Genomic DNA, 23,997 nt, shown 5'->3' with positions numbered 1-23,997 from the left:
CAGAGCCACAATCCCCAGAGTTCCCTGGGCAGACGGACTGATGGTTAAACAGCTCTGCAGCTCTTTTATGAATTGCAAGTGCTTTTGTGCAAATGTGTTTTGAGCAGAATGCATTTTTCACTTCCTCATTATTTTTACATGACTTCCAGATGTTCTAAATGTTTTCAACGCATTTGAGTTTGATACTGTTTTAAATATGTTTTTCATTTTAAATGGCATTATTTTAACTTTTTGGCCCTGGGCTCCCTTCGGTAGGAAAGGAGGGCCAGAAATTTCTTCCAAAGGGCTCGAGGTGGGATACACAGATCTCCTCCCTGTTTTATCCCTCACGACAACCCTGCCAGGTAGTTTCCGGGCACAATTCAAAGTGTTGGTGCTGACCTTTAAAGCCCTAAACAGCCTCGGCCCAGTATACCTGAAGGAGCGTCTCCACCCCCATCGTTCTACCCGGACACTGAGGTCCAGCGCCGAGGGCCGTCTGGCGGTTCCCTCATTGCGAGAAGCAAAGCTACAGGGAACCAGGCAGAGGGCCTTCTCGGTGGTGGCGCCCGCCCTGTGGAACGCCCTCCCACCAGATGTCAAAGCGATAAATAACTACCTGACATTCAGAAGACATCTTAGGGCAGCCCTGTTCAGGGAAGTTTTTAATGTGTGATATTTTAGTGTATTTTTGGTTTCTATGGAAGCCGCCCAGAGTGGCTGGGGAAACCCAGCCAGATGGGCAGGGTACAAATAAATTATTATTATTATTATTATTATTATTATTATTATTATTATTATTATTGTAGTTTGGGCTGAGAGGCAGTGACTGGCCCAATGTTCATTGGCAAACCTCATGCCCAGGTGGGGATCCAAGCCCCCATCTCCCTCGCCCCAGTCTGGCACTCTTATTTACCACACCAGCCTTTCCCACCTCCAGATGTCATTGGACTACAACTCCCATTATCCTTAGCCAGGAAGGCAAGTGACGATGGGATTTGTAGTCCAACAAAATCTAGGTTGGGGAAAGCTGCAATGCGCCAAACAATTTGCAATCACGCCAGTGAGAAGACATTTCTATGTAATGAGAGGCTAAGAAGTTCAACAACGAAACACAGGGGGGCAAACAAATGTTAACACAATTTGAATAGTGCTGAACAGCTCTATTAGAGAAACAAGCTGGGCGCTCCACTCAGCTGCCAAATTTGGGAGACACAAATTATGCCTTCCCAGGCGTAATCTACTCTTAGTAAATTAAAGCTGTCAATCTTCCCTCAGGAACGGCCAAAATAACTTCCTGACAGAGCCGTCAACGGTGAAGCCGCCCGTCACGACACAAGAACTCGCCCCACCACCTCCTCGTAACATTTCCACTCGTGCTGGGAAATTAAAAAAAAAAAGGCGCGACAAAACTCCTGGCCTGTCAGGGCTGACACACGCAGCTGTTAACGGCGCATAAAAACAGTCACCCGTTAATAGAAATATCAGCTCTCGTCTACTTCAATTTTCTTAGAGCGTGAGGGAAACGTCACCTCAGCTGACAGGCCTGTCAGGAAAAAAAGGCCTAGAAAAAACAGGCACCGCGGGGAGCTGTGGCTGCCAATATGGCTGCCAAGGTGGCCGCAGTGGCGGGGAGGGAGAGGGGCTCGCAGGCCCCACGGTGGTCCTTGGAGGAGCTGAGCAGATGCTTAAAAAAAGGGGAACCTGCAAAAATGGGAAAGCCAACTTAAAGAGTGCCTTTAACCTTTTAATCTTTAAATGCAGGCATAGGCAAACTCGGCCCTCCAGATGTTTTGGGACAACAACTCTCATCATCCCTAGGTAACAGGACCAATGGCCAGGGATGATGGGAGTTGTAGTCCCAAAACATCTCGAGGGCCAAGTTTGCCTCTGCCTGTTTAAAGGCCTTGTTGCAAGGGTGGTTTGCAGCCTAGGGGCCACGTTCCCATCTGAGCAACCTTCCGGGGGCCGCATGTCAGAGCTAACAGCAAAAGTAGGCAGGGCAGTGGGTGCAAATCTTAACTTTTGGACGGTAGACTAGTTTCTGTACATGTACACCTCTCTCTCCTCCATCCAGACAAGCAAATGTCTTTGGCAATCTGAGTTTTTGGGCTATGGCTCTCCAGCAGTCCCAGCCAGCCCAGGACCCCATGAGCACATTTGGGGGGGGGGAGGTCGCCAGCAGCATACGTACATGCTAAAGGTATCCATCTCCCCCATCAGGTTGATCCGCTCCACCAGACTGGTGTCGACTTTCTCTTTGAGCTTCTCCTCGAGCTGTCGAAGAAGTTTGGGGTGTGAGACAGAGAGAGAGGCTTTCTCCGTGAAAGTCTGGCTGATCCCGAAACGTCAAGTCTTTTGTCTAACCACCCGCTTAACCATGCCTACTGCTCTCTGCCTTAAGTATAAAATTGAAAACAGCCCGTGTGAGGCACCCAGGGACATGTACACCCCTAATAACTGGGGACACCCATTTCCACATTTCTAGAATTCTGTCAGAAACTGCAGGATGTTTTCAGATGTGCTATGCCAGGGGTCAGCAAACTTTTTCAGCAGGGGGCCAGTCCATGGTCCCTCAGACCTTGCGGGGGGCCAGACTCTATATATATTTTTGGGAGGGGAGAATGAACAAATTCCTATGCCCCACAAATAACCCAGAGATGCATTTTAAACAAAAGCACACATTCTACTCATGTAAAAAACACACTGATTCCCGGACCATCCAGGGGCCAGATTTAGAAGGCGATTGGGCCGGATCCGACCCCCACCCCGGGCCTTAGTTTGCCTACCCATGTGCTATGCTTCCTCGAGAGCAAGTGGGCGGAGACAACCTGCGCGTTGCATCCACAGTCATTGTTGAAATCCATCTCCCAACAATCCCCCCAGCCTCTGTGCCCTAAGCTCATAAGGACTAGTAACTTGGGTTTCGTTTTAAGGTAGGACCGGGCAACCATGTTATTTCTGGCTGAAGATCGCATCCCTGCAGGATTCCCCGGCGCTCCCTGCCCCCCCCCCGCAGGCTTTAAGAAGAGTTTGGATTTGATATCCCGCTTTATCACTCCCCTTCAGGAGTCTCAAAGCGGCTAACATTCTCCTTTCCCTTCCTCCCCCACAACAAACACTCTCTGAGGTGAGTGGGGCTGAGAGTCTTCAGAGAGAAGTGTAACTAGCCCAAGGTCACCCAGCAGCTGCATGTGGAGGAGCGGGGAATCGAACCCGGTTCCCCAGATTGCGAGTCTATTGCTCTTAACCACTATACCACACCTGTTGGGTGGTTGCCAAGCAGTACTCGGCCGTGCTCAGGATGCTGCAGATCAAGCAGAGCTCTTCCAAGGTGAACTTGGCCACCTCCGAACCCTCTTTCTCCTTCAGCAGGCTGCTGATAGTCAGCCCCCCACTGCTGCTGGTCGTCCTGCAAGGGGGGAAACAACACGGCAATTAAACACAGAGGGGGGCTTGACAGCCCAAAAAGCAGCCAGCCGTGAATGCCTGTTTTGTTTTAAATTATTTTAAATGCATTGCTTTAAATGCATCAGCTGTTTCTGGTGGGTTTCTTTTGTTTTTCATGAGCAGGTTGTGTAGGACGCGATTAGTAAAATTAAAATACCGTATTTTTCTGTGTATAAGACGCTCCCATGTATAAGACGGCCCTTTTTTAAAAAAACTATTTTTAAAAAATAATTATGAATTATGGTGCTGGAGGAGACTCTTGAGAGTCCCATGGACTGCAAGAAGATCCAACCTCTCCATTCTGAAAGAAATCAGCCCGGAGTGCTCACTGGAAGGACAGATCCTGAAGCTGAGGCTCCAAGACTTTGGCCACCTCATGAGAAGAGAAGACTCCCTGGGAAAGACCCTGATGTTGGGAAAGATGGAGGGCACAAGGAGAAGGGGACGACGGAGGACGAGATGGTGGGACAGTGTTCTCGAAGCTACCAGCATGAGTTTGACCAAACTGCGGGAGGCAGTAGAAGACAGGAGTGCCTGGCGTGCTCTGGTCCAGGGGGTCACGAAGAGGCGGACAAGACTAAATAACAACAAAAAAAATTTTTAACCCCAAATTAAGAAATTGTTTACCTTTTTGGGGTGGGGGAGGTCACTTCTGCCAATCGCTCATCCGCCTGCCCGCCACTGCTGATCGCTTGCCACTGCCAATTGCACACCTCGCCGCATCCGCCAACTGTCTGCCTGCTTGCTGCCACCAACAGCCCACCCGCCCACTCGCCGCTGCCGCCAATCGCCTGCCCAGCTGCCGCAGCTACAGCCAATCACTAGCAGGCCTTGCTGCAGCCACCAATCACCCGCCCAATCGCCACTGCCAATCTCCTGCTTGCTGCTGCCATTAATCGCACGTCCCCCCTCTGAATTCACTCTCCGTGTATAAGGCGACACCCAATTTTTGCCTAACTTTTTTCAGCAAAAAGCATCGTCTTATACACAGCAAAATACGGTATATACAATACTGCATTATCCTGCATTCCCTGGGATAATTCACATTGGTAATCAAGGGGGCCAAACCATTGTCTTTCTCCATCTCCTTACCATGAAGTCTCCTTTTCTGCAGAATAATTATATTCAAGGATGCAACGGGCTACATTCCACATTCTTTTGTGGACAATCTTTGGGGAAAGGGACGGGCACACCCGACTGGTCCAGAAGCAAAAGGGGCGGGTCCACAGGGTCACCTCTGATCTTTTCGCCAACAACCCAGCCACAGAAGAGCCAGTGGTTTCTACACCAACACACACACACACACACACACACAGCAGACATCCCTCTCCATCTGGACATTTTCACAGTTAGACACCTTCCAGCCAGGCATAAGCACTGGGCGAAAGTGAGGGGTAGGGCCGGTGAGGGGCGTCCCCCTAGGGAGAGGGCGGAGAGTCAGGCAGAGTTGCTTGGAGGACCACATTTGGCCCACTGGCCAGAGGTTCCCAACCCCTGCTCTGCAGTACTATGCACTTGAGCGTGGCTCAGTGATTGAGCACACCTGCTTTTCATTCAGAGGGTCCCAGGTTCAAGTCCTGGCATCTCCAGGCAAGGATGGGACACAGCCTCCTGTCTGCTACCCTGGAGTACTGCTGCCAGCCCGTGTAGGCAAAGCCAGATAGGCCAATATTCCAGCTCAGTGTAAGGCTGTTTCTCATGGGTTGCTTCCAACGATGTTGTTGAACTACAACTCCCATCACCCCTAGCTAGCAAGGCCAGAGCTCAGGGATGATGGGCGTTGTAGTCCAACAACACCTGGGGACCCACAGGTTGAGAACCACTGGTCTAGGCCCACTGAAAAGCCACGGCTAAAGAAGATCCATTAATCTCAGTGGGTCTCCCCCAAGCAGAATTTAGTTGGCTACAACCCTCTGTATTCTTGAGGACTAGTTTACTGACTTTGCTTTGCCTTGACTGCAGAATTGCTCTCCCCTCAATGTTGGTTTTATTACGCTGTTACTGATAGTTTCACTTCTTGCTATGGGGGGGGATTCCTCTAAAGGAATGTCATCTGACGGTGTTAAAACCTCACTTGGGCAGATTTCCCGAGAGGATCTTCCAGGCGTATTCCCGGAGGTATTTCTGGAAGATGGTGGTGAGGGCAATCATGGGTTCCCCGGTGCTCAGTTGGGAACACTGCACCATGCATTTCTTGTAGTACACAAAGAGGTCAGCACAGCTGGGCAGGACAGCCCCGCCCTCGTCCACGTTCGGCTTGGGGGGCCCTTGGGCTTTGAAATCCCCCACGAAGCGGTCAATCAGCTCGCTGAGGTTTCTGGAGGCAGAAGAGAAGCAAAGACAAACATGCAGGCCGTCAGGCAAAAGGATTTAGACCGGTTTTCGGTTGCCTCATTCATTCTTGTTCTGCCCATTGAGGCAGAGATCTACCAGAGGGCATCAAAGCCAAGCTGCGCTATGTACGTGCTCCCAAGCCTACGGTCCCAGCCATGAGGACTAGAAACTTGACTTTTAAAGCAAAAACTGAGATTCTCAGGGCTGTGCAAATCTGTGGCCCTTCTGTCGTCCTGAAGGTCTGGACAAAGGGGTATGTTCCCACACGAGAAATTGCAGAAATTAAAAAGGGAGTTGCTCACGGCCCCATACCGATGCTAACGTAAAAAGGATGTTCCCAATGGATCAGGCCCAAAGGTTTGGGTGAGGGTGGGAAAAGAGGATCAATACATTCTTATTTCTTGTCTTTTTCCTTCCTTCCAAAAACTTCCTTTACTCACTTGTCCTGGGATTCAATGTAGACGTAGAGATGAGGCTCAAAGCACTTGGAGACGATGCCATGAAAAGGATTGTCTGGAACTTTCGGCTTTTTGGGCTGGAAAACAAAGTTGGAAGGAACTTTTTTAAAGAGAGAAATTGTCGTTATTTTTTAATTACTCAATTCAGACTCTTCAACCCTCAGGAAAACATCTCCTTTTCCATTTGCAACGCTCCCCTCCACCAGGTCAGTATTCCCACTTCCAAAAACATAAAACAGCAAACGGAAAAGGAAAATCCCCTACATGTTAGTTGGAGGGGTTGCAATAAACTTGGCATAGAAAAAGTGGATGGGGAAATATTTTTCTCTGAACCTTTGTGAACTCTTAAACCATGAAGACTAGAAGCTTACTGTGTTTTTAGGAGAAGGGCTGCAAGCTCAGAGGCAAGAGCAGGGGTGGGCAAACTAAGGCCCGGGGGCCGGATCCAGCCCAATCGCCTTCTAAATCCGGCCCACGGACGGTCCGGAATCAGCGTGTTTTTACATGAGTAGAATGTGTGCTGTTATTTAAAATGCATGTCTGGGGTATTTGTGGGGCATAGGAATTCGTTCATTTTTTCTTCTTCAAAATATAGTCCAGCCCCCCACAAGGTCTGAGGGACAGTGGACCGGCCCCCTGCTGAAAAAGTTTGCTGACCCCTGGGCAAGGGTTTCTGCTCTACATGAAGAAGGTCTCAGGTTCCACCCCCAAAGGCATCTCCAGGTGATGCTGGAACCCTGGATAGCTACTGCCAGCCAGAGTAGGCAACACTGAGCTAGATGCATTGCAGGGGCTGGACTAGATGGCCCTTGGGTTCCTCTCTGACGTTCTATGGCCCAAAGCTCTGACACAACACAAAGCACCTTCCTATGTTTCTGACTGTAGTCCAGTGCAAAATCTCACACAGGGGAGCTTGGGGACCTGCAGGTCAGAAAGGAGTTGGCGGGACCAATCCCTCCTCCATCTGAGCCCAGCTTCGGCTGGGGAGGGCAGGATATAAATAAAATTTATTATTATTATTATTTATTATTATTATTTATTATTATTATTTATTATTATTATTTATTATTATTATTTATTATTATTATCTGAGAACCTCCATTTTTATTTTTATTTTTTTTAAAGGAAAGAATTAAGTGCCCAGCCGTTCTGGGCAGGAGGAAGGGCTTGAAAACACATGGGTGGCACCCACGAAAGCCTCGAGAGGCTAAGAGACTTACCCTGTCAATGTCGGCCTTTTCTAACGTGGCTTCGTCCGACTCCAGGACGGTTTCGTCTTCCAAGAAGGGGTTGGTGTTGGGAGGTGGCGGCTCAGCCTTCTTCTGCGATGAGGTAGAGAAGGGCGACACGACAAAGCAGAAAGAAATTAGGCAGGGAGAAAGCAGACAGGGGAGAGCTGTTACTGCTTCGCTTGTAACACTTGGACCCTTTCAAACGGCCTCGGCAAAGTAGATCTGAAGGAGCGTCTCCACTCTCATCGTTCAGCCCAGACACTGAGGTCCAGCGCCGAGGGCCTTCTGGTGGTTCCCTCCCTGCGAGAAGTGAGGCTACAGGGAACCAGGAGGAGGGCCTTCTCGGTGGTGGCCCCCTCCCTGTGGAACGCCCTGCCATCAGATGTCAAGGAAATAAACAACTACCTGACTTTTAGAAGACATCTGAAGGCAGCCCCGTTTAGGGAAGCTTTTAATGTTTGATTGTGGTTTTTAATATTCTGCTGGGAGGTGCCCAGGGTGGCTGGGGAGACCCAACTCACCGGCACTGTGTCAGAGAGGGTGCAACCCGAGAAGCGTTTTGCCAGCAGCCCTTCAAAGTTGGTGGTCCTCTGGATGGCAAAGAGAAGGAGCTTCACCTCGATCTCCTTCGCCCGCGTCCGCATGATCTTTGCAAGCTCCGTCCTGCGGGGGGGGGGGGGGAGAGAGAAGCTAAGGCAGGTCCATACCTCGCACCTGCCCTGATGTAGAAAGCTGCCTTATAGAAAGTCAGACATTTGGGTCCATCTAGCTCAGTGCTAGATGGGACATGAGTGGCACTGTGAGTTAAACCACAGAGCCTAGGACTTGCTGATCAGAAGGTCAGTGGTTCAAATCCCTGCGACGGGGTGAGCTCCCGTTGCTCAGTCCCAGCTCCTGCCAACCTAGCAGTTCAAAAGCACGTCAAAAAGTGCAAGTAGATAAATAGGTACTGCTCCAGTGGGAAGGGAAACGGTGTTTCCGTGCGCTGCTCTGGTTCGCCAGAAGCGGCTTAGTCATGCTGGCCACATGACCCGGAAACTGTACGCCGGCTCCCTCGGCCAATAATGCGAGATGAGCTCCACAACCCCAGAGTCGGTCACGACTGGACCTAATGGTCAGGGGTCCCTTTACCATTTATCTAGCTCAGTGCTGCCTACCCTGAACAGCAGCAGCTCTCCAGGGTTTCAGGCAGGTTGTTTACATTTTTCTCGAGCAGCTAGCCATTTTAACGATGACTCCGTGTGCTGTTTTGAACCACTGGTTCTTATTTAGGGGGGAAAATCCAGCCAATAAACATTAGATGATCACCAGGGCTAGCTGGCTAAATTAGTCTCACTTGGGCCAGTGAGGAGACCAGGGGAGAACCAGCTGTGGGATCCCAGAGCGAGTAATCTTCACAAAAGGGGAGGGTGAAGGAAGGAAGGGGAACAAAAGATGAGGCCAGGCTCAAACTGAAAGCCAGGCGGAATAGCTCTGTCTTACAGGCCCTGTGGAAGGAGGTTAAATCCTGCAGGGCCCTGGTCTCATGGGACAGAGCATTCCACCAGGTCAGAGCCATCACTGAGAAGGCCCTGGTGGAGCATAGTCTGACTTCCTTAGGGCCTGGGACCTCTAAACTATGGTTATTCATGGACCTTAAGGTCCTCTGCGGGGCAGACCAGGAGAGGTGGTCCTGTAAGCACGAGGGTCCTAGGCCACGGTGTGCCCACTGTCGCTTCTAGCAGCCACAGGTAGGAGCTGAGTGCACGATGGAGACCAAAGTGAGCCAACGACCACAGAATGAGCAGGATGTGTCCCCCACCAGAGGTGCTACCCCGCCCCTAACACACCATACATTTTCTCAAGCAGCCAGCCATTTTAATGATTGCTCTGCGCTGCTTTTAACTGCGGGTTCTTATGCTGCTGTCCACCACCCTGACCTTATACACCAGGCGGTGGCATATAAAATCCTTCCGCAAAGAAATAAAGCAGAGCGCCCCGGGCCCCGCTACCTGGTAATGTGGCAGAAGTCGACCGCAATCCTCTCGGTCATGCACCATTCCCCAGGGAACATGCGGACGTACTTCTCCTCGTAATCCACCAGCTGGCGTTTGATCCAAGCGTAACGCCGGTCGATTTTATCCAGCCAGGCGACCTGGAGGGCGAGAGAGAGGGAGGCGCTATGAGAACAGCTGTAGACAGAGGTTGTTGATAGATGATAGATAGATAGATAGATAGATAGATAGATAGATAGATTGGTGTTGGTTGGTTTCTACGCTGCTCATTTGCCAAAGTGCCTTCTAAGATGCTTACAAGCACAAAGGAAGTTCCTGGCCTACATTTCCCATAGCCAAAAAAAAGAAAGGAGGATATCTGAACAGCCCATGAAAAGCTAAGAGTTCTACGCAGGGGGAATATCCTGACTTACATCTTGGTTTTCCTGGAAGAGCACGAGGTACTCTGAGAGGTGCTGCTTGATGAATTTCTTGATGATCTCCTGCTTGATTCTGGGGTCCAAGACGTTTGCGACCAGGCAGGCATCCCGCAGGACGTTGCTGGGACCTCCAGCCCTCTGTTGGGGGGGAGAAAGGCAAAGAATTCAGGGTTTTCGCTTCCAGTGGCGCCAGTGACTATACTTTGGGGATATATTAAAGGCAAGTAGGGCTGGGTGATATCTGGTTTTAAACACTGTGATATATCACCAGCTAAACATTGTGATATATCGATATATCATAATACAGTGGTACCTCTAGTTGTGGACACGATCCGTTCCAGGGTGCTGTTTGCACCCCAAAAAGTCCACAACTAGAGCGGCATTTCTGTGCAACCACGCTAGAGCACTTCTGCACATGTGCAAAGTGCGCAGAACACTTCTGCACATGCACGCATGGCAAAACCCTTAAGTATACACTTCCGGGTTTGCTGTGTTCGCAAGCCGAAAAGACGCAACATGAACCTAACGCAACATGAAGTATGACTCTATCTGTCATAAGGAAGGAACTACGCAGAGACGGACAGGACAAAGTCCTGGCAACTGCTAGTACTTAAGGGTCTAAAACTGATAAATGATGATATTATCAATCCCCTCGTGGTCACTTTCAGCAGCAGGAAAGCCAAAAAGCATCCAAATGAGACTTGGGGTTTTGGGCTCGGCTACCAAATGGTGGCATTCAGGACACCCCAGAGTACGGCAATGAGTCATAGTGAATATAAAACATCTGGGATGAAGCAGATGATGCAGCGATGGGCAGTTATAGAAGTGAAAAAGAAGAGGGAGCAGAGAGAATAACCACTGACAGGGGAGACACAGCAGAGGGTGTGAGGTGCTTCCCTCTTCTCCAGCCCCAGCTCCTTTTCTCCTCAATCTGGGACATTGGCTGGTCAAACAGAAAAAGCAGCCATGGGGAGGTGTTGCAAGGTAAAGGGTGAAGCACCTCCCCTCCCCGCTACCATTTCTCCCCTACAAATGATTCTCATGCCAGCTGCACTAAAACTGGGCTACAAACACCATTATTTGTTGTTGAGAAATAGGGGAAGCTCATTTGCACTTCTGCAAGCAAGGGAGAGACCGGGATTTATTTTTATTTCATTACCTTTGTGCCTTGAGAGGGAAACGCTTCCTCGAAATCTGCCAGGATCTGTTGCCCCAGCTCGTTCTGGGCAGCCTTCACCCTGCCCAGGAACCAATGAGGAAATTGGGTTAGGGCTCAGGTCGCCAAACGCAGGCTTCTGCCGGAAGTTTTTGTTCCTAGCAAAACTAGTTGGGGAATTAAACGCCTGCCAAGCCAAACAAGGCGGTGGCCTCTAGTTTACCGGAAACAACTCAAGAAGCAAGGGTGACAGCCCTTTAACCAGAATATTCCTTAAAGGGAGAAAACGAAGATTTAAGAACCGAGTTGAAGGAACCCCGGAGTACAAGGGACTGTTTTGACAGTCCTGTCTGCTAACAGGGTCGCTTTGTATGGTTTCCTGACTTTATTAAAAACACAAATCCCATGAAAGCATGTCAGGGTAAATTTATGGTAACATCTTCCATGGACGGAGAGCAGTCGTTTTATTAAAAGTGAAAAACAAGGCAGGAATGCCCTCCCTGTCTCTGCAGACCAAAGAGGTGCAACTGAATGTCTGAGCAGGGACTCAGTTAACATTTGCTCCTCTGTTGACACAGAGAGACTCTGAGCGGCTGCTACGTTCCTGGGCTTCCCTCTTCCCTCTCTCGGGAGATCACCGCCCTCATCTCACCTCTCAGAAAGCTGGCGAATCTGCGGGATCCCCATGTACTTGTTGAAGTGCTCCAGCACGTTCACGACCCCTTGCAGGAGGTTGGCTACTTCCCCATACTGCCGCCTCCTCGTCATTGCCCTAGAGATGGGAGTGGGGGGAAGAGGGAGGAGAAGGGGGGGGGTTAGTTAGAAGAGAGAAGTCGGGGATCAAATCAAACACTGGAAGCTGCCTTATACCCAGTCAGACCAAGAAGCTTACTCAGGGTGGGGAGCCACAGGTCCTGCGACCAAATCTGGCCCCCAAGGCCTCTGCCTGGCCCCCGAGGTCCTCCCTGTCTCCAGGCGAAATCGATCCTTATTGCTCCGCCCACTGGCCCACTGGCCCTGCCCACCGCTGAGTTTTGCTTGCCTTCAATGCAGCCCACTGTAAGCTTCCTCTGACTTGTAACCCCTAAGGACTAGAAGCTTACTCTTTTTTTAAAAAAAAAGAAGTTGGGTTTGCCCAAAAGCTAATCCTGTACCCAATTCCATGCCGCAGTTCCCCCCTCCCTCAGCCCCCTCTGTGTGCCCACATTATCATGGCACACCCCCCCCCCGGGGCGCACTGCTTACTCCAGGGAGTCGACTCCGCCAGCTAGCATGTGGAGGTGGTTCAGGGTTGTGATGGAGGTGGTCAGGTGGCGTTTGGCGTGGTCCAGCTGCTTGATGTCACGGGTGATTTCCTTCACCTGTCGCAGGTGAATAATAATAATAATAATAATAATTTTTCTTTATACCTCGCCCTCCCCAGCCAAGGCCGGGCTCAGGGCGGCTAACAAGCAATAATAAAAACAAATTGAATGAATACAACTTAAAAACAAAATTAAAATACAACATTAAAATACTGAAACCTCATCGCAGGAGGAGAAGGAAAAGAAAAAAGAAAGAGGGGGAGGGAATCAAACTGGCTCCAAGCCAAAGGCCAGGCGGAACAACTCTGTCTTACAGGCCCAGCGGAAAGAAAGCAGATCCCACAGGGCCCTGGTCTCATGAGGCAGAGCATTCCACCAGGCTGGAGCCAGTGTTGAAAAGGCCCTGGCTCTGGTTGAAGCTAATCTGACTTCCTTAGGGCCCGGGACCACTAGGGTGTTGCTATTTATGGACCTTGAGGCTCTCCGTGGGGCTTACCGGGAGAAGCGGTCCCGTAGGTACGAGGGTCCTAGGCCGTGAAGGGCTTTAAAGGTCAAAACCAGCACCTTAAATCTGACCCTGTACTCCACCGGGAGCCAGTGCAGCTGGAAAAGCACTGGGTGAATATGCTCCCAGGATAAACAGAAGAATTCAAGAAAGAGAGACTTAGACAGCTTCAGTTCCCCACAAATGCCTCACTGGGGCAAGATATGCTAGCAAGCACTGCTGTGCTCACTAGGCCTTGCCACCGGAGCAATCTTGTTTCTTTGAATAAAGAGTTAACTTCACAGACGCTACGGGAGTTTTTGCTGACCTGCCCAGACACCCACTCCAGACCCCTCCCTCTCCCCACCCATGTCTGTAGAAGCCACAAAATCCACCCCAACGGGTCCCCCACCCACAACCCTTTCCACTCGCAAACAAACAGCGCTGGTCACAAATTTTGAGGCAGGGATACGGAACTGGTGGTCCTCCGGATGTTGCTGGACTCCAACTCCCAGAAGCCCTTGGTCAGGGATGAACCGAGCTGCAGCCCAGGAAGACCCAGGCAGGCCGCTGTTTCCCAACCTCTAGGAGAACACCTTAAAAAGGTGCCCTCTGAGACGCATTGCTTGGAAACAGACACCCAGTGCCGGTTCTTAATGAACTGCAACTCCCATCAGCCCCAGTAAGAAGGGCCAATGGCCAGGGGTGATGGGTGATTCAGCAACACTGGGAGGGCCAAAGGTTCCCCACGCCTGATGGTAGGGCTCGGCTCCAGGCTGGAGCAACTTCAGAGCCCCATCGTCCCCAGAGGAGAGCCTGAGGCCCGGCTGTGCCTGTAGACACCACAGAAGAGGACAATCTCCGAGGGAAGAGTCCAGTGTCCCTCTAGCGACGTGGCTCCGCTGTCAAATGGCTTTTGTCCGTGGGGCCAAGGGATGCTAGACCCTGCACGAGGTCATTGCTTTGGAAGGGAGGGCGGCAAGGAAAACCTGTACCCAGAGACGAGTTGGCAGCGTACTGCACACACCCAAGAGTCATCTCTTCATTGCCTTAGAAGCTCTGAAAAATATTCTCCTTGTTTTCAAACTACCAAGGGCCAGGTAAAGTTGCTTCAGGGGCCGCCCACGGTTTGTGGAAGGGCCACAGACACAGCAGAGTGTCTGCCTTACAAGCATGTTCAATCTGCAGGTAGAGTCTCGAGAGACTCCTGCCTGAAATCCGGGAGTGGTGCTGCCGGTCAGAGCAGACAATATTGAGCCAAATGGACCAGCGATCTGACTCAGTTAAGGTTCCTGTAAGACGTTGTGCTAATGGAGCAGAAAAAGGAAAGGGGGGTGGAGATTGCTGAGGACACCATTAATAACAGGCAACAAGATATTATTCATCACTCACCATCTGCTCAGATTTCTCAGCTTTGTCCTTGATGTCCTTAATTTTGCCAAAGAGCTGCTGAATAGCCTTCTGGGCTTCTTCCAGTGCCTGGAGGGAGGAAGAGGGAGACTAAAGTTTGGTTTCCAAATTCAGGAGGAATTAGGCAGAGATCAAGTTCTTTTGAGCCAAGCGGTAAGAGCTCAATCTTTTTTCTGGTCAGAAAGCTACTGCTTCTTGGACTCTAGGCAAGAAACAAGCTCCTAGTCCTCTTGGTGGGCAGGGAAAATCCCAGAAGGGTGTTGAGCCCTTGCGGAAATAACAAAAAGGGTGAGAGAGGGCAAATAGGGTGTGAACTGCCAGCTGAGGGCATTCGAAAGTTTGGACTAGAATAAAAGTTCCCAGAACTCTAAGGTGCCACAAGGCTCTTTTGTTTATTATTACAATCCTTAAGTAACGATAACAAAACTGTTAACAATAATATAATTTAATAGAAAAAAAAATAGATAGCAACAGATAATATGCAGATAACACAGAAGCTGACGCCTCTGGCGATGCCACAATTCTATTTATCCCACTTTCGACAGTTCTATAACACCCAATAACAAACTTTCTTTTGGGTTTTCTGCAAAAACGGGGGGGGGGGAGGGATTTGAACCAAGAGGAGTTTCCACTTCAGAAGAACTTTCTGGGTCAGGCCAATGGCCGATCCAACCCAGGGGGCGGTTCTCACAGTGGCCAACTAGATGCCTCCTCTCAGAAGCTCACAGACAGGGCCTGGGAGCAACTGGAGATCAGGGTCCGAATCCCTATCCAGCCATGAAGCGCACTGGGCAGCCTTGGGCCAGTTCCTTCCTCTCTGCCTGGCCTGCCTCAGAAGGCTGTTGTGAAGGGTAAAACAGAGGAGAGGAGAACCATGTAAGCCACAGTGGGGTACAACTCTAATAAATAATAATAATAAGGAGCAGCATTCGGAGGTTTACTGCCTCAGTGGAGGGAGAACACAGGCATTGTGGCTTGTAGCCACTGATAACCTTAAAGGTAAAGGTAAAGGGACCCCTGACCATTAGGTCCAGTCGTGGCCGACTCTGGGGTTGTGGCGCTCATCTCGTTTTATTGGCCGAGGGAGCCGGTGTACAGCTTCCGGGTCATGTGGCCAGCATGACTAAGCCGCTTCTGGCGAACCAGAGCAGCGCACGGAAATGCCATTTACCTTCCCGCTGGAGAGGTACCTATTTATCTACTTGCACTTTGATGTGCTTTTGAACTGCTAGGTTGGCAGGAGCAGGGACCGAGCAATGGGAGCTCACCCCGCCGTGGGGATTTGAACCACCGACCTTCTGATCGGCAAGTCCTAGGACTCTGTGGTTTAACCCACAGCGCCACCCGCGTCCCTTACTGATAACCTTACCCTCCATTAATTCGTCTAATCCTCCTGCAAAGCCATCTAGGTTGGCGCCTGTCATTTTGCCCCCTGTGTGAGCAAGTTCTGTCGTTTAACTATGTGCTGTGTGAATAAATCCTGTCTCCCATCTATCCTGAATCTTCCAAAATTCAGCTCTACTGGCTGTCAGTGAGCTTTAGGGTTACAAGGGAGGAAAAACACCTCTCTAACCACTTTCTCCATCCCCCATGCAGAGGTTCACAAACCTCTCTGGTTCTCAGTCAGTAGACCATGAGATTCCTTAATATCACGGCTGTAGTTTCAAGCCCCACATCAGGCAAAAGATTCCCGCGTTGGAGGGGGATATACTTAATGTGCCTTCCAGTTATACAATCCTACGGTTCTGAGGTCGCCTCTTACTCGCCTGTTCTGCAAACTGAAAAGCCCCAAACTGAAAGCTGCAACCTTTCCTCACACCCCCATGTCCATTCCAGTCTCCCTTTTTTGAACCCTTTTTCTGACTGTACACCAGGGGTCTGGCAAGCTTTTTCAGCAGGGGGCTGGTCCACTGTCCCTCAGATCTTGTGGGGTGCCGGGCTATATTTTTTTTGGGGGGGAATGAACAAATTCCTTTGCCCCACAAATAACCCAGAGATGCATTTTAAAATCAAAGGACACATTCTACTCATGTAAAAACATGCTGATTCCCGGACCGTCCGTGGGCTGGATTGAGAAGGCGATTGGGCCAGATTCAGCCCCCGGGCCTTAATTTGCCTACCCATGCTCTACAATACAGTGGTACCTCGGGTTAAATACGCTTCAGGTTACAGACTCCACTAACCCAGAAATAGTACCTCAGGTTAAGAACTTTGCTTCAGGATGAGAACAGAAATCGTGCGGCGGCAGAGGGAGGCCCCATTAGCTAAGGTGGTACCTCAAGTTAAGAACAGTTTCACGTTAAGAGCGGACCTCCGGAACGAATTAAGTTCTTAACCTGAGGTACCACTGTATCCCTTTTTAAGCGAGGCAACCAAAACTGTGTCAACATGTGTTCCTGGGCAGAACTGAAGAAAAATCCTAAAGGGGGGGAGAGAGAGAGAGAAAGGAGGGGGGAAAACATCTGCAATGCCGTCTCACGCTGGAAGGAGAGACGACCGCAGTAGCAGTAGTGGGATCTGCTTTCCCGGGCCCCTGCCCAGGAGTCAGAAATAGCCGCCGTCTGGAACTGCTGGGGGGGGGCGGGGAGTGTGTTACGCCCTGCCCAGGAATGCGCTCCCGCTGTTTCCTCCCCATAAAGGACTCATTAAGTGATGCAGCTTTTTTTAAAAAAGAAAAAAAAGAAATCCATCTGCAGATTTTGGGCAAGACAAAACAAAAGCCCCATTTCAAAAGCGAAGCACACCCACCAGAAAGCCAGAAGAAGTGAGGCTATTTTAAGCCTTTCCAACAAACTTAAGAGAAAAATGAAATCTAGGGCGGCGTATTTTTAAAAAGAAAAAGAACGCGCTCAAAACTTGAGAAATGTTACAGATGGGTGTGCAGGGCAGCTCCTGAAGCCTTGCAATTTTAAAATAAAAAATCAAAAATCCACAAGTATTCCAGACACAACCTGCAGCTCCTGCAAGCCCAACCCCACCTTCTGCCCAAAGTTAATGCAAAGGTTTCTATGTTAAAGGTTGCTGTTTGCTGTCTTTTCGTTTTAAATGTCATGGAAGCAGTTGCAGCAAAGGAGAGAAGGGAAGCAGGGTTCACTGCAAATCCAGCCCCGTCCTCAACCATCACGCTGCCATTTCACCAGGAAAAAATGGGAAGCAGGGCTGCTAAATTGGCTCAACTGGGAGACCAGGAGCAACTTCCTCCTGCTCTTGTTCAGCTGCTTCCTTTCCAGCTGGTTGTCATGAGAATTCTGTAACCAAGGTCTAGCACCTGGTTTTACATTTTTCCTCCTCCCTCCCAATGCCTTTTCCTTTCATGCCATTTAAAAAAACAAAGCCGGTCTCATCTCATTGTTGACATCCGCAAGCTGCTCCGGGAGCCTTTTTTAGGCTGAAGATCAGGGTGGAAGATCAGAAAGGAACAATGCATTAAAAGAGGAAGGGTTCTAAAACACCTTCTCATAAAATTGTTGCAGGGGGAGAATATTCCAAAATTACCTGTGTTTAGGCACAACGTGACATAACCTTTCTGCACAACGTTGCAATTCATCCCTGAGAAGCTAATATCTCTCACGCATATCTATATCTAAATCTATATATTTATCTATCTCTATCTTCCTGTCTGCTTGTACACGATAACAGATTTCACATCCCAAATTTTGGAAGAGGGATTGTAGCTCAGCAATCACAGCATCTGCTCTGCATGGAAAGAAAAGATCCTGAGATCTGTCCTTGGGGTGTCCACTTTTTTCAAAAAGTGATGGAAAGACCCTCTCTGGAATCCTCCTTGTGTGGTTTGCAGAGGCAAGTATGGATGCGAATGTGCCCAGTCCCTGGAACTGAACCATCCGATTGGGTGGCCATCGGTGCAGCCTGTAGCAGCATCACAGTGCATCAACTGCTGTGATGGCTCAGTCAGTGAAGCACGAGACTCTTAAATCTCCGGGTTGCGGGTTCGAGCCCCAAACTGGGTGCAAGATTCCTGCATTGCAGGGGGTTGGACTCGATGACCCGCAGGGTCCCTAACAACTCTGCAATTCTATTATTCTGAAAAAGAGGGTGAACTGAGGAGTAGTGTGGTTGAGGACACATAAGCCTCTTTTCCTTTTAAAAAAAAAAAAATCTGAAGCGCCATACATTTTTAATGTTGAACAAAGGTTCCCTTCATTTCGAAAGGGTGGGAAGGGGAGGAAAGCAGGCCAGAACATGATTTGGGGAGGGGGGAGCTTTCCGCTCTACAAGCCATTATTAATTAGGCTATTATCACAGACAGACAATCTCTTCTCTCCTTGCACCTCCCTGGGGAAAAAGCAGCTCAGGAGAAGAAATTATTTCGCCAGGGTTTTCCTTTTTTGTCTGGCTTCTTTGGGGTGGGAGGAAAAAGAAGGGAGGGGGAACCCACTGCAGACCAAAATGCCATTCAAGAGGCTTTTCCTGTGTAATACGACCTGCTCTGCTTTCCCTACGCTCTGACCTATTAACTGCTGGAGCCGGGAAATTCCTGAGATTCCTGCCGGCTTTGTAGTTCCAAAAACAGTCGCCAGTTCAACGGAGCTTTTGTGGCAGGAAAAAATCGCAAAGAAGTGAGGCTGTGTGGCCACGTGCATCGCTCACGCTTGCTTTTACTATTTCAACCTGCACGGCACTTTTGGAAGATTCAGGACAGAGAAAAAAAAAAGGACTTAATCACGCAGCGCATAATCTGCGGAACTCTCCTCCACATGAGGCAGAAATGGGCACCAGATGGAACGCCCTCCCACCAGATGTCAAAGAGAAAAATAACTACCAAACTTTTAGAAGACATCTGAAGGCAGGCCTGTTTAGGGAAGCTTTTAATGCTTAACAGACCACTGTATTTTAGTACTTCATTGGAAGCCGCCCAGAGTGGCTGGGGAAACCCAGCCAGATGGGCGGGGTATAAATAATAAATTATATTATTATTATTATTACTACTATGCGCTGCCTCCACAGTTAGAAGCGGAAATGTTACGGAATACGCACAATAGAGCATTTTAAGTCCGTTCTGAAATAAACTAAGACACACCAAGTGGTACCAGCTGGCCAAAATATATAAATCAGAGTCAGATGCAGAAAAAAATTCCAGTGCAGCCAAATATTAACAAGGAAAGAACTAGCAGCCATCTCCTCAGAAGTGACAAGGGCAAGAATCATATAATCATGGAATTGGGAGGAATCCCAGGGGTCATCCAGCCCAACCCTCTGCAACGCAGGAATCTTTGGCCCAACGTGGGGATTGAACCCACAAAGGGATTTTTTTTACAGCTAGAAATAGATGATCCTGTATCCCCCACTCTTTCTTATATCCAGACCCAATTCTTAAAGGTACCACATATTCAGGTATACTTGCTCATTTTTGGGGGACGGGACACACACACACAAACCCCAACATGCTATTTTTTTTATAAGGAAACCTTCACAGAGTTAAGGTGGGTACACAGCCCAGATCAGCTTGCGAAGAGCTGGAAACCACCTTGAACCCCAACTGCACTGGCTCCTGGTAGAGTACAGGTTTAAGATGCTGGTTTTGACCTTTAAATCCCTACGCAACCTAGGACCCATGTACCTACGGGACCGCCTCTCCTGGTATGCCCCGCAGAGGACCTTAAGGTCCACAAATGACAACACTTTGTAGGTCCCAAGTCGCAAGGTGGTTAGATTGCTCTCAACTAGGGCCAGGGCCTTTTCAGTACTGGCCCCGACTTGGTGGAACGCTCTTTCACAAGAGACTAGGGCCCTGCGGGACTTGACATCTTTCCGCAGGGCCTGCAAGACGGAGCTGTTCCGCCTGGCCTTTGGTTTGGACTCAGTCTGACCCTTATGTTTTCCCTCCCCTTACGGTTTTGATCCATGGGCTACTTTTAAAATGAGGCTGCATTTTAAATTGCATTTTAACCTGTATTTTAAATTGGTTTTTTTCTTTCTTTCCCCTATTATGTTTTTATTGTAATTTTACTGGTGTTAGCCGCCCCGAGCCTGGCTCTGGCGGGGTGTAAATAAAAAATTATTATTATTATTGTTGTTGTCTTGAAACATGGGGCCAACAACCCATGCAGGTTTCTAGTCCACAGTACAGGGCTGGGGGAACCTAGAGAATCACGGAATGGTAGAGTTGGAAGGGACCCCCGGGGGTCATCTAGTCCAACCCCTGCAATTCAGGAATCTCAACTAGATCAACATGACAGAAGGCCACCCAACCTCTGTTTAAAAACCTCCAAGGAAGGAAATTCTACCACCTCCCAAGTGAGACCTGTCAGGGAACTGTCATCAGAGGGAAGAGGAGAGGAAAGTCGCTCCAGTGATGCAGGGGAGGGAACTAGCAAGGAGAGAGAGAGGGTTCCCACTGGGGAAAGAAATCCAGGGGACACCAGGGAGAAAGGGGAAGCCGAGAGCAAGGCGGAGGGGAGGCTCAGAGACTCTTCCGGTGAAATCAGCGGAGAGAGCACAGGACCTCCGCTTGGCACGCCCACGCTGCGCAGAAGGCTTCCACGCAGAGAATCTAGGAGGAGACTTGGAGTCAAACAACTCCTATGTTGGCGCAAATTTAGGTCCCGCCCACTGACGGATTCTGCCAGTGACTAAGACAGTCGCGTTTCAAGGGCTGTCAACCGGGGAAAGTTTTAGCTACACGGCTAGCTTGGAGCAGTTTGCAGTTTACGCACAAGCAACCCCAATTCCCATTACAAGACCGTTCCCCTGTCTTAATGCTGTTCCTTGCATCTCTCTGGCAGACTGTCTCCCTGGATAGATTCAGCTGCGAGAAATTTAATAAACTCGTACCTCGCGGCCATCCTGCCCGACGTTTGTCTGACCTCTCACCACGGTCCGGATGTTATCATCCAAACGCCTGCAAAGGGGAAGAAAGAAAGAAAGAAGGGAGACAGCCTGAAGGTTGATGTTCAGCATCAGATTTCTTTTCTTGTCTTTTTTCCCCCCAGTTTGTTCAAGAGACCATTTTAGGGAAGCGGAAACCGTGCTGTTTCAATATTCTAAAAACAAATATTCCAGCACTGTATACCCGTCCCACGGAGAGTTAAAAGAAACCCCACTCCTGTATAATTTGATTTATTGCACTTCTATCCTACCTCAAGGCGGCACACACAGTTTTCCGCCGCCTTATCACATCCAAAAAGCAACCCTTCGGGGTAGGTTAGGCCAAGAAATGACCCAGTGAGCTTTAAGACCCAGTGAGCTTTAAGTGGAGATTTGAACCCTGGTCTCCCAGGAATCCCCTTCATGGATCACTGCCTTGCCGTGGCAAAGGGGCTTGAATAACTCAGAGAAGCTATGAGCTATGCCGTGCAGAGCCACCCAAGATGGACAGGTCATAGTGGGGAGATCTGAACAAACGTGATCCACCTGGAGCAGGAACCGGCAAGCCACTCCAGTACCCCTGCCAAGAAAAGCCCATGGACAAACCAAACTGTGGGAGGCAGTGGAAGACAGGAGTGCCTGGCGTGCTCTGGTCCAGGGTGTCACATAGAGTTGGACACGACTAAATGACTAAACAACAACAGCTACTCCCAGGAATGTCCTAGTCCGACACTCCAGCCACCACAACACACCAGCTCTAAGATGCAAACCTTGCTTAAGTTTTGTTCTTTTTCCCAACAGCGATCTCAGAGAGGAGGAGACTGCATTTGCCTCCGGGTATCTGTCTGCAATCGCGCCCTGCGTGAGAACTTCCCAGAGGCAGGGAGCAGGGAAGGGGCAGACTGCTAGGCCCAGGCAGACATGCGGACAGCAAACAAGCAGGCAGCCAGACTGACAGCAAGAGAGGTAGAGCTTCTGTTCAGCAGGCAGAAGGCCCCCAGGTCAATCACCAGTATATCTAGGTGGGCTGGGAGAGATATTCCCTGCCTGGAAACCCTGGAGAGCCACTGCTGCACAGCAGCGTAGACCAAGCAAAGGTCTAACTTATGGTTACCAGATGTCCCCGTTTCCCGGGGACAGTCCCCGGATTCACAACTCCGTCCCCAGATTTCATTTAATGTCCCCGGATTTATATTTTAAGTGCTGTAGATTTATTAGTAGGGAATGAATGTTGTGTGATTGGTTCAACGGCACAAGACACAACATATGGGGACTTCCGGCAAGGCAAAATGGCGGGCGCCACAACAGCGAGCAGCTCCTGAAGCCAGCCAGCCAGGACGGCTCCAGGCGGCTGCTGCCACTGCCAAGGGGGAACCGGGGACGTCCGGCATGTCAATTGGGGGAACCGCTGACACCCCCCTCCCCCGCAACCCAAACTGAGCTGGAAGCAAGAGCTGCCAGCTACCTGGCCATCTGCCCACAGAAGAAAAGATGTTACTTCTTTTTTATTTTTTTTAAAAATATTTTTTAAAAATAATTTAATAATTTTCTCTTTTCAAACAAAAAAGTGTCCCCAGATTCTTTGGAAAAAAATCTGGTAACCTTAGTCTAACTCAGTCTAAGGCAGTCTTCCTATGTTCTTGAAAAGACACAGGGCAGTTACAGATCCATTGAAATTAACGAACATTTTTAAGTTAGTTGCATTGATTTCAACAGGTCTACTCTGGGTAAAGTTTCTTGAACACCCCCCCTCCCTCGGAAATAATTATTTGCCCAGGCTTTCCCTGACCAGCAGGAATGAGCCTGGTTATTACTGAATTCCTGTTTTTAAATTACTGATTTACTGGAACCTCGGTATTCCTTATTCATAATATTTATTCGACTTCTTGCACACTCTTTGCTACAAGGTTCCAGGAAGGGTTACCGCAATGGAAGACGACAGTTCCACATTCGCTGCAATTCCCGTGTTTCAGGCGTTGGCCACAATTTACAGTCACAAGCTTTTATACCATTTCACAGTTTTCCATGTCGGATTTCCACACACAGCTTACTCGAATAAATAAGTGGTTTAAATAAAAAAGCTACGCTCCTGAATTGAAGCAAGCTTGCCCTATTCTGAAGGAGCCAGCTCCTCTGTCATCACAGCAATCACTCCACGAATGAGAAGGAAGCAACCACTCCCCTTTCCTCAGGCAAGAGGCTGTGTGCCTTTTATCTTCTGTGTTTTTCACCTGTGCCATTTCCAATGTGTCTGCCTGCACCCAGGGTGCTATTGCCACTGCTGGCACAGAGCCTCCAGCAGGCTGGCGGGGGTTAAGTTAGGACAAAGACGGTCAGCCCCTTCCCTAGTCTAAAGGAACAGCAGCTTTTCCTGCCCCACACCAGCCCCATTGATAATAATTTTTAAAATAGCCCTGCTTACCTTATTTTCAGCTTGATCTTGTTCACCACATCGTCAATGTTTGCCAAAGACTGTCAAAGAAAAAGGAGAGAAAGGTGGGGTCAGTTATTTAGCTGCATATGCAATGTCAACAGAATGGGGATTTGGCCCTCCATGCTGAGAAGAGTATGTTGCCTGTTGGCAAACCCTCCAAGTGTCCCTATTTTCCAGGGACAGTCCTGGATTTACAGAAGCCGGGCTCTGATTTGATCCCGGAATGTCCTACTTTTCCTTAAAGGTAAAGGGACCCCTGACCATTAGGTCCAGTCGTGGCCGACTCTGGGATTGCGGCGCTCATCTCGCTTTATTGGCCGAGGGAGCCGGCATACAGCTTCCTGGTCATGTGGCCAGCGTGACTAAGCCACTTCTGGCGAACCAGAGCAGCGCACAGAAATGCCGTTTACCTTCCCGCCGGAGCGGTACCTATTTATCTATTTGCACTGGTGTGCTTTCGAACTGCTAGGTTGGCAGGAGCAGGGACCAAGCAACAAGAGCTCATCCCATCGCGG

The 23,997-nt window shown here is 49.5% G+C and overlaps 1 protein-coding gene across 1 annotated transcript in view; it reads right to left on the bottom strand.

Annotated features, from left to right (window-relative positions):
- The window catches only part of VPS53 (VPS53 subunit of GARP complex), a 42,740-nt gene that overhangs the window by 15,250 nt on the left and 3,493 nt on the right, over positions 1-23,997 (bottom strand). Inside the window, exons 3-16 of the mRNA XM_082201733.1 lie at positions 23,471-23,520; positions 21,016-21,082; positions 14,203-14,289; positions 12,268-12,383; positions 11,675-11,794; positions 11,026-11,104; positions 9,861-10,004; positions 9,445-9,587; positions 7,975-8,116; positions 7,442-7,543; positions 6,204-6,298; positions 5,504-5,746; positions 3,244-3,391; positions 2,174-2,256 (exon numbers count right to left, since the gene is read on the bottom strand). Coding sequence (XP_082057859.1) covers positions 2,174-2,256; positions 3,244-3,391; positions 5,504-5,746; positions 6,204-6,298; positions 7,442-7,543; positions 7,975-8,116; positions 9,445-9,587; positions 9,861-10,004; positions 11,026-11,104; positions 11,675-11,794; positions 12,268-12,383; positions 14,203-14,289; positions 21,016-21,082; positions 23,471-23,520 — 1,619 coding nt within the window. The remainder of the gene's footprint in view (positions 1-2,173; positions 2,257-3,243; positions 3,392-5,503; positions 5,747-6,203; positions 6,299-7,441; positions 7,544-7,974; positions 8,117-9,444; positions 9,588-9,860; positions 10,005-11,025; positions 11,105-11,674; positions 11,795-12,267; positions 12,384-14,202; positions 14,290-21,015; positions 21,083-23,470; positions 23,521-23,997) is intronic.

The sequence above is a fragment of the Podarcis vaucheri genome (assembly GCF_965113315.1).
Source record: "Podarcis vaucheri genome assembly, chromosome: 15".
NCBI classification, from domain to species: Eukaryota; Metazoa; Chordata; class Lepidosauria; order Squamata; family Lacertidae; genus Podarcis; species Podarcis vaucheri.
The sequence above is the reverse complement of the archived record's forward strand: the minus strand, read 5'-3'. Positions and strand labels throughout refer to the sequence as shown.